At 29.2% G+C, this 18,023-nt stretch overlaps 1 protein-coding gene across 3 annotated transcripts in view; it reads left to right on the top strand.

Annotated features, from left to right (window-relative positions):
- The first annotated feature begins 268 nt into the window (after positions 1-268).
- Positions 269-18,023, top strand: part of LOC107455010 (calcyphosin-like protein) — a 43,479-nt gene continuing 25,724 nt past the window's right edge. Inside the window, exons 1-2 of one of the 3 annotated variants that reach the window (XM_087154102.1) lie at positions 269-427; positions 12,342-12,517. In XM_087154102.1, coding sequence (XP_087010228.1) covers positions 12,369-12,517 — 149 coding nt within the window. In that variant the 5' untranslated portion in view covers positions 269-427; positions 12,342-12,368. Of the gene's footprint in view, positions 428-5,845; positions 6,121-9,416; positions 9,438-12,341; positions 12,518-18,023 lie in introns of those variants that run through there. The other 2 variants (XM_087154103.1, XM_087154104.1) reach the window with 2 other exon arrangements.

Raw genomic sequence — 18,023 nt, 5'->3', positions numbered from 1 at the left:
CCATCTTAACAAAATTATATGTATAAAAAAGGGTAAGAGATATCTCCTCTTGAAAATCGATTTCAATTTTTTCTTCAGACGATTTTCCTACTCCTTGTAGTGCATCAGCATTTTATTAAATTCTTCATATTGAATAAGTAAAAAAGAAATAAAAACGATATCGAATCTATAATCAATGAAAAATTTACACCAGATTCATTTCACGTGCAACATAATTGCGGAAATAATGTTGATATCCGTTTCCATGGAGATGGACGAGAGAGCGTTGACTCAAAAGTTAGCAGACGATTTGTAGATGAATGATACTATGTCCCTCTGGTGGGAAAGAGGTTAGTTACATCGTTCCCAGTGGACTTCTTGGAAGATCAACCTTTATTATTATCTTATACAGCTTTTTTAAGAGTGAAACGGTATTCTGGCTCAACAGGTGAGTCCATTAGTGTCATTATATAGATATATATACAGATAATAACTCTATCATGGTTTTCCCGCTCATATTGCATTCTCTTTGTAACATCATTTTGATGATTCATCGAATACTTTATCTCGCTTTCCTACAAAGGATTATGCTGGAAGCAAAGAGATCAGCAGTTCTGCAATATGTGAAGAGAAAGGGTTAAATTTAAAGATAAAGAGAAATCTTTTTTTAATTTCATAAAAATATTCAAAAATTACAATTTTAGAGTCTATTAGTGTCATTTTATAGATATACTTTCAAACTCTAAGATGATTTTTCCATTTACATCAACTTCTCTTCTATAAATAACATAATTTTAATGATTCATCAAATACTTTATCTTCCATTCCAACAAAGAATTATATCGGATACAGAGGAATCATCCCTGTAATAATTGAATCGAAAAAGGCTGAATTTAAAGATAAAGCAAAGGAATTTTTCGATTTTGTGAAAAATATTCGGGAATTCAAATTTTATATTCTATTAGTGTCATTTTATAGATATAATTACTGACTATAACGGTATTCCAATTACATTGAGTTCTCTTCTATAAATAATATAATTTTAATGATTCATCAAATACTTTATCTTCCTTTCCAACAAAGGATTATAACGGATACAGAGAAATCATCCCTGTCATAATTGAATCGAAAAAGGTTGAATTTAAAGATAAAGCAAATGAATTTTTCGATTTTATTAAAAATATTCGAGAATTCAAATTTTATATTCTATTAGTGTCATTTTATAGATATACTTATTAGCTGTTACATGATTTTTCCAATTACATTGAGTTCTCTTCCATAAATAATATAATATTAATGAATCATCGAATACTTTATCTTCCTTTCCAACAAAGGATTATATCGGATACAGAGGAATCATCCCTGTAATTCTTGAAAAGAAAGGGTTAAATTTAAAGATAAGGATGTTTCGATTTTATAAAAAATATTATATTTGAGAATTCAAATTTCATAGTCTATTAGTGTCATTTTATAGATATACTTACTGAATATAACGGTTTTCCAACTACATTGAGTTCTCATCCATAAATAATATAACTTAAATGATTCATCGAATACTTTATCTTCCTTTCCAACAAAGGATTATATCGGATACAGAGGAATCTTTCCTGTAATTTTTGAAAAGAAAGGGTTAAATTTAAAGATAAGGTATACGAATGTTTCGATTTTATGAAAAATGTTATATTTGAGAATTCAAATTTTATAGTCTATTAGTGTCATTTTATAGATATACTTGCTAACTATAAAATTTTTCCAATTACATTGAGTTCTCTTCTATAAATAATATAATATTAATGATTCATCGAATACTTTATCTTCCTTTCCAACAAAGGATTGTATTGGATGCAGAGAAATCATCCCTGTACTCTTCGAAGAGAAAGGGTTAAATTTAATGATAAGGTAAACGAATTTTTCAATTTTATGAAAAATATTTCGACTTTCAAATTTTATAGTCTATTAGTGTCAGTTTATAAACATACTTATTAGCTTTTAATTGATGTCTCCGCCCATAAATGAGTAACATAACTTTAATGATTCATCGGATACTTTATCTTGCTCTCCAACAAAGGATTGTATCGGATACAGAGGGATCAACTTTGTTATTTTTGAAGATAAATTGTTACATTTAAAGATAAATGAAGGTATTTGTCGATTATATAAAAAAAAATATTTTTGAGTTTATTAGTGTCATTTCAACGACATATTTGCAAACTCTATCACGGTTTTTCTGCATCAAATTACGTTTTTTTTATTAATAAGGAACGGAAAGTAATGTTTCATCATGTACATTATCTTACTTTTGAACATAGGATACCGGATACAGAAAGTAAGAAGCGTAATTTGAATAATTATCCTTAATTTATCTTGCGTTCTAACAAAAGATTATTCTAGATAGGACACAGAGGGTCAAAAGTTTCAGTGACACATTTACACAAAATTTTCTTTTTAACAAAGGATTTTATAGGAAACCACAGATCACACAAACCATCCGGAGCCCAGAAAGTAATTTAGTTATAATGGCCACTTATGGGGTCTTGGGCCAAAGGAAGACCTCCAACTAGATGGTTAAACAACACTAGTAAAGAACTACTGAAACTTCCATTTCTTACTACATTCATTACATTCCTACTTCCATTTCTTACTTGAAAATAAGAAATGGAAGAAGAGTTTTCCAAGGATAGTAAACGTTGGATATTGCTTGTGTTTGTGGCAGCCAAAGCCTGTAAAGGGTTGTAGTGCTCATAAAGAAGAAGAATATTATACCGGATATAGAAAGATTAGTTCTGTAATCTTTGAGAGAACTAGAGTTAAATTTAAAGATCAAGTAAACGAATTTTTGATTTCATAGAAATAAACTTTGAGAGTTTAAATTCTTGAGCCTTTTATTGCTTTTGGTATTGATGCACTCACTAACTCTGACATGGTTTTGTTTATCAAATTGCGTTCTTTCCTATTAATAGGGTAAGTAATTTTTAATGTTTTATCATATACTTTATCTCGTTTTCTAATAAAGAATTATACCGAGAACAAAGAGATTTGTTCTGTGATCTTTGAAGAATAAGGGTTAAATTTAAAGATAAAGTACTAAAATTTTCAATTTCATTAAATAAAATATTTGGTGGTTTAAATTTTTGAATATGTTAGCATTACTTTATATACATTTAATTATATCAAGGTTTTCTGGCTAACATTGCGCTCTATTTCATAATTACGTAACATCATTTCAATAATTTATTCTTACTTCATTTTGCGTTTCAACAAAAGATTATTCTAGACAGGATACAATGGGATTAGATCTGATGTATTTGAAGAGAAAAGAATAAAATCCTTGCTTTGCAACAAAGGAGTATACTGTATATCAACTCTGCAATTATGAAAAGAAAGGGTTAAATTTAAAGATGTTAACTCCTTATCTTTTAATTTTCTAAGGAATATTTATAGTTCGAGTTCTTGGATCTATTAGTGATATTTTATAGATATACTTAGTAACTTTATCACAGCAAATCTCCTCAAGTTGCGTTCCTTTTCACCAATAAGGAAAGTATTTTTACCGATTTACCAGATATTATATCTTGTATACCGACAAAAGATTAAAGAGGATATAGGGAGATTAGCTCAGTAATAATTGAAAAGATTAAATTTCACACCAATGAAAATAAGTTTTGTGATTTTCTAAAAAATATTTAAAAGTTTTAATTCTTGAGCAAGTGCTTCGTATCTTTATTTGAAATTTATTTTAAGCTATTTAGAAATAAATTCTTCGAAAGGTTACACTTTTTAATAAATATAAGAAATATAAAATACAATTGTAATTTTATATTTCTATTTATTTCAGATTTTTGGAACAAATTGCAAGCTTTTAAGTCTAAAATTGTGATAATTTCTATTAAACAAAGAGTAATATCAATTACTCAACGCATACTTTGTTTTACGTTCCCAGAAAAGATAATACTAAATGTAGAGTGATCAGCTCTGTAGTCTTTATAGGACAAAAGGTTGTCTTTCGTTTTTATGATATAAAATTTTCGAGATTTTTAATACGTATGCAAATGGCTTCATTTCAAACATTTGTATCATTTTCTGGTGTTTAATTTAAATTAATTTTTAACTTTGAAAAACTAGTTTTAGTAAATTCTTAAAAATGTGATACTTCTGAATACCGTACTATCTTAAGACAATTTAAATAAAACTAATTTGAGATCAAAACTGAACAAAAAAAGTATGTTTAGTTTGTTTAGAAATGTTCGAACTGTAAGACCCTCGAATGTAAACATCATTAAAATATTAATAAATATAAAAAAAATTATAAAACATATAACATTTTATTTAATTAACTTTTATTTAATTTGTTAAAATTTTATTTAATTTGTTAAAATGATCTACGGACAATCCTAAAGTACACAGCAAAACAGGTTAGGGACAAAGTCCTACATATATAAGATTGAATACTTTCGAATTAAAAACCTTGTATTCATTAGAAGGTCAAAAAGTATTTCTGTGGTGTAATCACTTGGAATTAAAAAGATATCGGAGGAGCAAAGTATAAATTTTATTTATTCTTCGTACTATAAAAAATATTTTAAAGGGATAAAAATCTTTCATGAGAAAGTTTTATTTTGTCAAATATTGTGAAGTCATGATAATTAGCGCAAATTATTTGGCTGCTTTTAGGTTGAATCGGTGATTCATAGATATTGTTACCTTATGTGTAAAATCGGATTATCAATCAGCAAGTAATTCTGGGTATACGCTGATTTTTTACGATGATCATTTTGTCAAATAATGTAAAGTCATAAAAATCATCGAAAATTATTAGGCTGAATTTAGGTTGAATTGGTAATTCAACCTAAATTATTAATTACTTAACGTGTAAAATCGAATTATCAGCCAGCATGTAATTCTGGGGATTCGCTGATTCGTTTCTCCGGATAGAAATCGGATATTCAAAACAAATTACACAGTTGATTATACTTTGTACCATTAAAAAAGAAAAATATTTAATAGAAAAATAATACTTAGTTAAATTCATTTACGAGAAAGTTTTATTCTGTCGACATGATAATCATTGCAAATTATTCAGCAGAATTTAGGTTGAATCGCTGATTCATAAAGATAATAACTTTACGTGTAAAATCGGATTATCAATCAGCAGGTAATTCTAGGTATACGCTGATATTTTTTTTCCGCATAGAAATCGGATATTTAAAATAGTTTACACAGTAGATTGATAATGTAAAATCATAATAATCGTTCCAAATTATTTGGCTGAATTTATGTTAAATCGGTGATTCATAGAGATGATAGATTTACGTGTAAAATCGGATAAACAATCAGTAAGTAATTTTGGCTATTCGCTGATTTTTTTTCCCTTCATAGAAAGAAATCGGATATTTAAAACAATTTACTGTGTTGGTTTAATGCGAAGTGTAAATAATTATTTATTTCGTTATGAAATATATATTTCTTATAAAAAATGTTCTAAATAAAAATTAGAAAATAATATTTAAAAGATATAAAAGTATTTTATGAGAAATTTTTATTACGATAAATTGTGACTTATTTTTATTAATATATGCTGCGTGCTTTATTTCATATAAATGGTTGGTTTAAGTAAGTACTGTGTATTTTCTTACTTTACGAACTTTTAAAACTCATAGCAATCGAATATATTCTCTCTTTTAAATATAGAACATACACAGTTATCAAACGATTTCGAACAAATTCTAAAACTGCTTAATACTTTTTATAAATTACAAATAAACTATGTTTGCAACAAATATTTTCAAACTGAATAAATAAATAAAATTATCAAGGACATGCATAAATATTTTACGACTGATGCATGATATTACCCTAATGATGGACAGTACCTGAATATTTTATTCTGATGTTTGATGCTTTAAGTTTTTTTCCGTATAACATATCAGATGCATAAGGTTTTATGTTTAAAGTGCTTGATATTAAATGTACAAGGTTGAGTGTAATATTAATTAGTGCAATACCAGTGTGATAATAAAGTTGAGTGTAATATTAATTCGTGCAATACAAGTGTGATAATAAAGTTGAGTGCAATATTAATAATTCAATCATCATTTACGTGAAAAGAGCAATTAACTTTCGTTCCTTTCTCGTTCCTAGAAGGTAACTATTTTTATTTATCTTTGAAGCTTTGTTTACTAGTAAATGAAAGTGATTATTTCTGTTTGTATATTATTCCACATAGTTATTAAATTAATTTGCATATGAATTAAAAAAAATAAAAAACTTTAATCACCGTTTAAATTTTAAACTATACTCACAATAAAACTAATGTAAATAAAATTGAATTTGTTTTAAACACTTTTACATTAGAGTATTATATAACGGAATCAAATAACATAAAATTAACTAAACAAAGCTCAAGCACATAAATTTTTTATTGATATTTTTCATATTAAATTTAAATGACGCGAAGTAAGCAGAGGAATTTACTCGTAAATTAATCTTGTGTGAAAACTTGTTTTCTTCGAAAAAAGTAAAAACAATTAGAAAAATTTTGGAAAAATAATAGAAAAAAAATTTAAGTACTCAGATTTCAAGAAAAAAATATTCTTAATTGTGAAAGAACTGAAATATTTTCTATACGTTGATGATAAAAAAATTTTTCTTCTAAACATAGTGCAAAACCTTTTTTCGATTTGGTCTTAAAGAAGAAATAATAATAATAATGATAATAATAATAAACACTGAAATTAGAAAACGATTTCGGAGATATTCCATTCATAAAAAGTTTTTCAAATATACATTGCATTTTTTAACTTTAAATTGTTGTTTTTTTTACATAAAATAAGCCACATTAGGACACTTTCTTAGGATTATAAGTTGTTATACACTGTAAAAAAAGTTCAGTGTATCTCAGCTCTAATGCGATGACTAGAGCCAAAGAATAGTTCATGGCTTAGCGAAACACCAAGAATGTTCTTCTATACTACTTAGTGTAAAGTAGACGCCACCACTTTTGTTATTCAGAAACACTAAAATTTATAATTACATTAAGATAAGATACACATTAGAGTTAGTGTATATATATATATATATATATATATATATATATATATATATATATATATATATATATATATATATATATATATATATATATATATTTATATATATATATATATATATATATATATATATATATATATATATATATATATATGTATATATATATGTATATATGTATATATATATATGTATATATATATATATATATATATATATATATATATATATATATATATATATATATATATATATATATATATATATATATATATATATATATATATATATATATATATATATATATATATATTATATATATATATATATATATATATATATATCAAAATATGTAATAATATGTCAAAAATTCTAAACACCGAAATTGGTGTTGTTAACTTAAACCGGTGAATGTTGACAATCACATAGTCGGTTTGGTAAAAGTGTGAAATATATACCAGGTGTAGTTAAGTGCCACTGCCCGGTATACATTTGCCCAGTATGCCCTACATCAATGTTTTTTTAAGGTCAAGTGCCACTGCCCAGTATTAACTGGTACACCGAACACTGATGTTTCTCTTAATCTATACTCAATAAATATTAAAATATCGAATAAATATAATAATATCAACGAATAAATTAACAACAAATCAAACATAACAAATATTTCGTACATTCACCAAAGCGACTATGTGATTATTGACATTCGCCAGTGAAAGTCGACATTCTCTTGATTTCGGTCTAAAACCATCGGACTGAAAACAATGAAATTTGGCATACAGATAGTACGAAGCACGAGGAAGGTCACTGTCAACATTAGAACATTCTACGATGTGCTTGCTGTTCGAGCGGAATGAGCAAAAAACTAAATGGAATTTTATGACTGGTTAAGCATTAGCCATTATTTTAAATTTTAATTTCAGACGATTCAATTTTTTAAATATATTAAAAATAACATCAGTGATATTTGGTAGCTCTATGGCTAGCTTATAGCTTTCTATATAAAAGAAAGTTTATTGCACGTATTTTAGTATTTAATTAATTTTTATTCACCCTGTCAAATAAATTCAACGAACAACGTTAATGTGGTCACCAAATAATAATTTCTAAAGTTATCTGATCACTACATGTTTATTTTGTGTATAGTAATTCTTTTAAAATGCATTTCTATAAAAGTAAATAATTTAAAATCAATTAAAAAAGATAGTTATACATTCAAAGGCAAATGAAAAAAAAATAGTTATGTATTCAAAGGCAAAATTAATGGAAAAGTGGTACGAATTATTTTCAGGAGAAACGTGATTTCTGCTGCAAGTTCCGCGACCCACAGTTAAAAAAAACTCGGCTCAGCCCTTAATTACATTTCCTGATAAAAGTTGTCATTTAAGCTTGAATCCGATTAGCAATTTCTCTAAAAAAAATAATAATCTATAAATGCGGCACGGAATTAGAAAAAAAAACTATCTACAAACGTTTTCATAAAACTATATTTTTTTAGTGGCATCGATAATCATATTTTATGCCTAATCTACTGGTCACTATAAACAGAGTGCTTCGCAATTTTTTAATATATAGTAATGTACTTAATGTATAGTATTAGAATCTTTAACTAAAATGAAGTAAAGATATAAATAGTCGCAAATATTAATATTTAAGAGGAAAAAAAAATGTTACGAAATTTTTCAATTACGTCGGAGAAAAAACATCAAAACTAGCTTGATAAACTTGTTGGTATATCGATAACTTTTTAAATCCTTTCTGCTTCTTTCGGCAGTCAAATCAGTTGTGATGCTTTTTGTCCCTCTTTCCTCAGTCATGATTGGTTAGATTTTAATATTCGTTTTTGTTGTTATACTCACTCGAATATTAATACTCGACTCCTAGTGTGCATACAGTTTTATTTTAGAAAATAATTCTAAAAATATATATTATCATGGAACATCGTATATTCACACTTCATTTTAATTTTAAAAAATTAGAATCATTTTATTCCATCTTGCATAATTAATAATTTTTTAATCACATTATCTGAAAAAATCTTGCAATTTTTCATATATAAAAATAACACTTTCCTTAAAAGGTCATCGCTGATTAGGTTAAATTAAAGCATTTATTTTATCCATTTTGATGGGTTTTTTTTAAAGAGAGAATTCTATGCTATGCCAATAAAATGCAACTTGATATTTAGGTCAGTAAAGGACGACCCCTTCATTGATTTTTTTTATTGAGAGCCTATTGAGATTCGACGAATTTGAAAGCGCTTGCCCCTTCGCGGAAATTGTTGTTTAGTGTCTGCTTCTCCGGTGCCAGATACTGTACTTGTAGTAAATAACTGGCAAGACTCACAGTCGCCGTTTCATGCAACTAGAAATCGATATCTGGCATATTCTTCTTAATAATTTCATCATAATTGGGTACGTTTTATTGTCCCAATTTTGAAATAAAAGAAAATTATAAGCGGTATTATGCAATTCCACTTATATTTTTTGTTGCTTTTATATTTTCTTTGTTTGTTTGATTTTTATTTATTATATAAGAAAATTTTGTCATCTTCTATTCCAAAAAGAGCTCCGTTAAAAATGACATAATCCATTAATGATATTTGTCTAGTAGAACCAAAAATATATGGCATGAATCCAATTTGTTTTAGCTAATATATAAATTCGATTATTAAGTAATATGATAAATGAAATTGATAGATTAAGAGCAACAAATTGTATAAAAAATGACATTTTCGTTCTATAAAAACTAATATTTTTTATAGGGTTCATTAAATGCAAAACGCATCCATCTTTTTGTTATTTTGGAATTCTTTGCATAAAATTATTGTGGAGCTTTTAGGCCGTATCACATAGTTATTATAATTAAATTAAATAAAGGAATTTTACTCATCTTAAATTTAAACAAATAATATTTTATTTACAATTAAACCATTTTAGCATTGTAACCTTAGTGCTTAAATTGTTTTAGAATAGGTGGATAGAGAGACTTATTAAGTTTATACATGGTTTATTTTCGGTATCTGCTTAGAGTAGACTTACTAAGCTTATGCATGGTTTATTTTCGGTATCTGCCTAGAGTAGACTCACTAAGCTTATACATGGTTTATTTTCGGTATCTGCCTAGAGTAGACTTACTAAGCTTATGCATGGTTTATTTTCGGTATCTGCCTAGAGTAGACTCACTTTGATTGCTCTCCTAACCCTTTCCTTCGGCTGCTTTTATATCATTATTTTTTTCGTGATAAAAAGTTTCAAAGTTGTGGAAAGGTCAAGTTTTAGTTAATGAGTTCAAAAGTTATTGGTGTTTTCGTGCTAGTCCTATGATGGGGTTAATCCCATGATGGGGATGACATTGTAAGATTTTAACCCAATTGTTTATTTGAATTACTCTATCCGTATTTAAGTTACTATTTGCTGATGGAGATTTCCCACGGTAGTTTTATTTAATCGAAGACTTTGAGATGTTCTAGAAATCTAATTTCAGCCCTTTCTCGTGATTTTAATTTTGAGGGACGATAAGCGTCACATTATTAATATTTCTAATAAAAGTATAATTTTTGAAGTGAATTTAGCAAGCTACAGCCAAAGAAAAAAAAAGAATAATATCCAACATTCGTGGAATTTAACTTAAACAATTTATTGAGTAAGAGCATATACTAGTTCTTTGGGTAAAAGAATTGTAAGGGCTCACCCACGATGATTTGTTTGTTCAACTTAACTTTACATTTTGTTTTGCTACGCAAAAACTATAGGATTTAGAAAACTGAAATAACGAAGGAAGCAGAAAGTATACACGAAGTTTAATGGAATAAAAAAAAATTACACCTGTTATTAGTTTGGGAATTATTAACTCTTAAACTTGGAATAAAGAAAAAAAAATCCTCTTGGTCTGTCTACTCAAGACTAAAACCTAACTACTGTCTTGAAATATGACGAGCTGATAGGACAATTTTGTATTATAATTTTAACAAGAGTTTTTTCTATTAGCTCGAAAGTTATTTCAAATTTAAGTACTTTTTAGTTTTCTTTTTCAGGTTTTTTGTTTTAAATATTGACTATTTATTCGTTGTCATAATTTATTTTTCCCTCACGAGCCTTTTTGTTTTATAAACTCGAGTTAGACATGATGTGTCAATCAAAAGCGCAAAAAACGAGAAAGAAAGAGACTGGTTTGTTTACTGGTTTTTAACTTTGCTTCAAATTTTTTGTAGCTTAAAATACCATTTCAGATTTGACATTTATAAAATGCCTTAGAATTCTCTAAATATATATGTCCTAAAGTTAAAAATATACGGAACTGTGCAACTGAACGTTGAATCTTATTTTGAGCTTATAATACGTTTGTTTTGCTTTAAATCATTTTTGGCTTCATAAAATTACTCTAATTAAAATATTCAATTTATATTTACATTGCTTGGTAAAATATTTGTTTATTTATTAGATTCGTTCATGTACATTACAATTAATTTAATTTAAAATAAATTTTTGAGTCACGTGATGTAATAAAAAAAAACATTACTTTTTCCGTGCCTTTTTTTTCTCGATAAATCTTTCTTTCGATAAATAGATTTATTAAATCGAAAAAAAATTATTTCGATTAAATAAATCTATATTTTTTTGATAGAGAGGAAATATTTTTTTTGTAAATTGTCAGTTTGATATTTTTCAGTTTTGAACGAATTTTAATATTTATTAGAATTTAATTTTATGCCAATACATTACTAAGTTGACTGAAGAGAAAACTTCCTTAAAAATAAAATTAATTCGAGTTAATAAGCTAAATGAATCTCTTATTATAAATCAATCTAAATACCAAAAATTTTGAAATACCCACTCTCCTTCCCACGAAAAGAAAATGGCCTTAAAAATCAAAGTAACTCTAGTTAATAAGCTAAATGAATCTCTAATTATAAACCAATCTTAATCCCCAAAATATTTTAAACACAAAATTACTAGAGAAAAAATATCACCATATGAGACTAAAATAAGATTATCAATATAATTTCAAAATTGAAAATTCTTTTAAAATGTCCAATTTCGCTTTCTTTTTATTTATTTATTTATTTATTACAAAGTGTTCACGGATTATTCCACGTAGAGAAACAGGTAAATTTTTACGCTTGAATTCTTTTCTCGCTCTTGATCACTAATCACTAGAGGAAAAAAAAAACAATTAGTAATTGCTGTTTTTTATTTCACTTTCTTTAGAAAGCGTTATTGAAAAGAGTAATTACTGGATAAGTGATTCGGCATTTCTTCGAACAATTTCTAACTGGTCATGTTTCTTGCTGATTGAAATCAATTGAATATTTTCAGATTAGGAGGAACTTCAAGCTGTACAAGATGCCTCGTCCTGTGTCGGCACAAACTAGAAATGAACAGCTGATGAAAGAAAAAGCTTCTAAGAAACTTATGGTGGCAGAAGACCCGGTAGAAAAACTTAGATTATTATGCTTACAACGGGGATCTCGAGGAATTCTGGGATTGGGAAGGTAAGAGAAATGTTTCATTGATTTTAATAAAATAACTTACCGGTGTCCCTTTTATGTATTTTTTTTTCTGCCGCTCTAATTACATGCAAAAATATACTTTGGTATTTTTTAATCATAAAAAACAGTCTAGTAATTATTACTAGATTAAAAGCTTCGAAAATATACAAATTGGAAATAACAGTCATGTTTCAAGCGCTAAGAAAACAGACACCCATTTCCAAGACTTTGCCAGACGTGAATGAGAAGAAACAAAAGGGATTTGAAATTTAAAACGATAAGTTGTCAACGAATCAATGTAAAAATAAAGATGAGAAACAAAACAAGAAAAACCACAGAAACCGAGAAAGAAAAATAGACGAAAAACAGAGCAAGGAGAACCATAGTGGTCGAGAGAGGAAAATCAGGATAAAATGCATTTCCACGCGCTATGGAGAGCTGTTGAGGAACTGATGTCGTAAACGAAGGAGTTAGTATTCATATGTCTAATAGTTACTAAAATACTGTACTAAAATATAATATCTAAAAAAGTAGTTAAGAAATTTTTTTTCATTTATTTCCAAAGTTTGTTAATAATTGAAGTTAAAAAAATTTCAATGAGAAACTTTTTCTCTTAGATCTAAAATAACTCCAATTAAGTGCAAATTTCAAAAAAATATTGTTTGGAAGTGAACCGTGTTTGACAGATTTTACATTTAATGCAGAAAAAGAGACCGGTATTTCATGCTGTATTTCATAACCCTAAAGTATTAAAATGCTAAATATAATATTTTTCACTTATTCTAACGTAAATAATGCAAAATAACGAAAAAAGTATGAAAAATATGTTAAATATAAATTCTGCGTTGAAGGGTTAAAAAATGCGACTGATGATTGCTGGTCTGCAAATTATTAGGTCCACGTTTTTTTTTTTTTTTTTTTTTTTTTTTTTTTTACAAACTGCTTCACTCACTCATTCACTACATCATCGATACGCTTCACATCTTAATGTTTTTTCTTCTTTTATTTATTTTCTATATCAAGAATCATATATAGTAACAGTTGATTTAGTGACTCGCTATCCATAAGAATTTACTATATATATATATTTTTTTTTTTAACGGCAGGAGTCCCGCAGTGGACTGATTGTAAAGACGCAGTTCCTAGTAGAACACCAAAGTCAAGCATCACTGGCTGCGTTCAGTGTGATGGCGGGTGACCACTTTGATCAGCCTGGGTAGGAACCGAGGGTGCTTGGTATCGGTCCTCGTTAAACTGTTCTACTGTAAAGTGCTCGACTTCGCGCAGGTCGTCGGGCTACCAAAGCGGGGGTGCCATCCCTTCCGCAGAGGATCAAAATTGTGATGGCATGTCTTCGGATCATCCTCCGGGATGTTTCCCAGACAGTCGCCAATAGCCCATTCTGAAACTCTAATGTGACGTTAATAAAGTAACTACCTACCTTTAATAGCAGGCACTGAACTTATCGTTCTTCGCTATGGAAGGTGCCGGCGTTGTTCATTTTGCGTTGCGTGGCGAGCACCTTGTGACCAAAGTCACGGAGGCGAGCAACATTATCCACGTCACACTGTCACAGATACCCATTTCTTTGTCACGAAACTACTTTGGAAATCTAACGGGCCGGGATAGCCTGGTTGGCAGAGCGCTGGACTCTCGTTCGTGAGAACGGGAGTTCGAATCCATCAGGACGAAGACTCCCCGTGTAGTAAATGGTAACTGGCGCACGTTAAAGCTGTCGGATCACTAAGTCCTCCATGTTCACATAACAAATTACACTGAGGGCACTGGATTGGAGATTGATCCTTCTCAGGTTCTGGTCAAAATAACGATCTGTGGATGAATGAATGGATTTACCCTGTGTGACGTATGGGTGTGGCAGAATTCGAATTTTTTTCCATAGATGGCGCCACTGGAAAACAAGAACAATCGCACCCCCTTGCCTTAATGGTCCACGATAACAACAACAACCAATTATGGTGTCACTATAGGCTAAAATATTTTGCAGTTGTCATAAGCCTATTAAACGTTTCTACAAATTTTCTATACACTCAGAAACTTTGGAATATGTTGAGCTTGATTAATCAATTATATTTGCTGCAAGCACTATGTTGATATTGCATTAAATTTGCTCCATATCAATGTATTAATATTATAATTCTACAATGACACAATTTTTCTGAGTTTTGATCCGCTGTTACCTGCAATATTGTTTAAAAAATTATCTTTTCAATAGAATGCTGAGCGTAATGCACTCATTCGAATGAGAAAAAAAATTAATTGAAAAGAACAACAAAATATTTAAGATACTGTATCTTTTAAGTAATTTTGGATTCGGGATCTCGGTGTATACGAAATATAAAGAGTTACAAAACGATTTACGCTCATTCTAGGAAACTTTAAACCCTCCCCTTATTGTTTTTCAATTTAAATTTTTTTATTTTATTATCTGACTGACTATATTCTGAGTTTACAATTATGGGTGTTCAAATCCACAGTCTTGCAATTTTTAACCAAACCCAGCAGACAAGGGAAGTTCTGGATCAAGCATTGGGACAAACTAGCCTTCGTGGAGGGCTTTTTGTTGGAACTAAGCCGCATTTGCGTTACATGGAGAGGTAAACTACAAAACTCCCCCGGTTAGCCCGTCTCCAAGGGGATTCTTACCCACTATCTACCACTGAGGATACTTGTAATTTTTAACCAAACCAAGAGGACAAGGATACTTCTGGATCCAGTATTTTAACAATACTAGCCTTCGTGGAAGATTTAAGGATGGAACTAACCCACATTTGAGTTACACGGAGAGGAAAATTACGGAAACCTCTCACGGTTAGCTTGACGGCGAGGGGATTCTAACCCATTATCCGTCTACCACTGAGGATATTTTACGTCAGCACTGTTGTCAGTGCGAGCCAGGAGCAGAATTTGTATCAACTAGCCACAGCTAGGAGTCGAACCTGTGTCACCTAATTGAGAGGAGAACGCTCTATCCCTTGAGCCACCGAGATTCAATTAAAAAAATTTTCGAAAGATATTCTAAGCATTTTTCAAATAATGTTTTTTTTTTTTTTTTTTTTTTTTTTTTAAACAGAAAGTCGTATTATTAAATTGTTATGACTCGATAATTATTCAACCTACTTATCATAGACATTATCGTGTCGCTGTTCATTGCATATATCCAAATGATATACAATTTAATTTATTCTAATTAATAAATTTGTTGCTAATTGCGATAAAATAGCAAATTTAAATGCTCAAAATAATTCATTATTAAAAGATATATTTACAAATGTTTCGTAAAATTGAGTAGCACTGTTCAGATGCGATTAAATATCGAATTAGTTCATGCGAAAACTCGATTTCTTTTTCTTCGTTACATCAATAATATTTATTTCCCTTCATTGATTTCGATGATTATTTTAAAACGATTCTAAATGTTGTATTTATTTCTTACTGTTAAATATATAATACTGATAAAAAAAATCAACCATCCTTGAAAAGGTCATTTACTGTGATCGCATTAACAAATATAATCCTTTAATTCGAGGTAAAAAAAAAAAAAGAGTTATTGATTTAGCCACTATATGAAGTGAGACGATGATGTAAATTTCTATGAATTTAGCTTTTAAATTATGTTGCATTGTTAACACTACATATTTAACATAAATTTCAATTATTAGGACTTATCTCAGTGGATGTGAGAAAAAGAAATCGTAATTATAATCATCTTTATATTTAAATAAAAATTAATTATTAGAAGTCTCTGTATGAAACGCAGTTAGAAGATCAGTTTCAAAATTGTGCAGAAATCTAGCTACGATATCGACCGCGTCGATATCGTAGCTAAATTTCGATATCGATACTGCATCAGCTACGATTTCGACCTACGAATTATTTTTATTTGTTTATTTTTTTACAAGTTGAAGGACAAACTAAACTGCACCAGTGCTGATTAAATTTTTATCCAATTCAGCTCTTTAAAAAGTAAAAATGTAAGTTTATATATTAGTTCGATTAAAATTTTTACAAGAAATAACTTCTTAGAAAAATACTAACATTACATCAAAAAGAATAATATATATCTTAAATAATATGTATGTTAATGTAATGTGAATAGTCGGTTACTATTAATACTAATTGGTCAATATTAATAATAACCAAATAAGCCGGTTAAAGGGAATAATTTAAGCAAATTTATCACATTGACCAATTATTATTAATAATAAAAAATGAAGTTTGGTCAATGTCATTCTTTCGCGTTTTTATTGGGGATATTTGCGCTCTGCCACGCCAACTACAATTTCCCAGGCACCAAACTGATTTGAAACTGAAATTTTTTTTTCAAGGACAAAAAAACAAAAAAAAACAAAACATGTCGATGTTTGCCCGGGGTCTGCTTCGAGTTGGTCCCTTTCTGTGACGTTTTTTTTTAATGGGCAGATGACCGGAAGTTGATAAGACTTTTTTGTTCTGCCACCGATCACGATATGGAAATCTTCCCATTTTATTTCTCACTTATACCAAAAGAAGCTGTTATAATTTTCTCCGGTTATTATTAATAATAACCGGATTTATCTCTCTCTCTCTATATATATACCGAAGAGCCATTAAATTATGACCACCCTGCTAATAACATGTAGGACCACCTTTAGCCCTCAAAACTGCTAGCACCCGCCGTGGCATCGATTCCACAATGTGCTGATAGGTAGTCTGAGGTATTTGGTACCAATTGCTGCAATTCCCTCACATTGCGAGGGGTAGCGTGGCAGCACGAATTTGGTTTTCCAAGTAGGACCACATATGCTCTATTGGATTAAGGTCAGGTGAATTTGGGGGCCAAGACATGACTTGAAAGTCACTGGAATGTTCCTCGAACCAATCCATGACGATTCGACCCTTATGACATGATGCATTATCCTGTTGATGAACACCATCCCCAGCAGGAAAAACTGTTGCCATGAATGGGTGAACCTGGTCTGCAACTATGTTCAAGTAGCTTACAGACGTCAGGGATTGTTCTATGAGGATTATGGGTCCTAATGTGCCTCATGAAAACATTGTTCCTGGGCGAGAAACCATGAAAACCTGGGCGAGCCCATTGTTATAGATGGAGGGTGGTCATAATGTAATGGCTCTTCGGTATATATGTTACCATGAATGTCCGAAATATTTATTATATCCGATTTGATAGCAATTTATTCGTTGATATAATTATAATTATTTAATATTTTAATATCTGCTGACGATAGATTAGGAGAAACATCAGTGCTCGGAGCACCTGTTAAATGCATACTGGGCAGTGACACTTGACCTTAAAAAAACATTGATGTAGGGCATACCGGGTAAATATATGTCTGGAAGTGGCACTTAACTAGACCTAGTCTATTTCGGACATTTATCAAAGCAATTATGTGATTGTCAACATTCACCGGTGGAAGTCACCAACCACCGATTTCGGTCATTCAAGTTAAAATATATATAAATGTCCACGAATTAAAATTTTTTAAAA

Source organism: Parasteatoda tepidariorum, chromosome 10 (genome assembly GCF_982258835.1).
Source record: "Parasteatoda tepidariorum strain Cologne lab strain chromosome 10, Ptep-v5.0, whole genome shotgun sequence".
NCBI lineage: Eukaryota > Metazoa > Arthropoda > Arachnida > Araneae > Theridiidae > Parasteatoda > Parasteatoda tepidariorum.
Note: the sequence above shows the minus strand (reverse complement) of the source record. Positions and strands in the feature narration are given on the sequence as shown.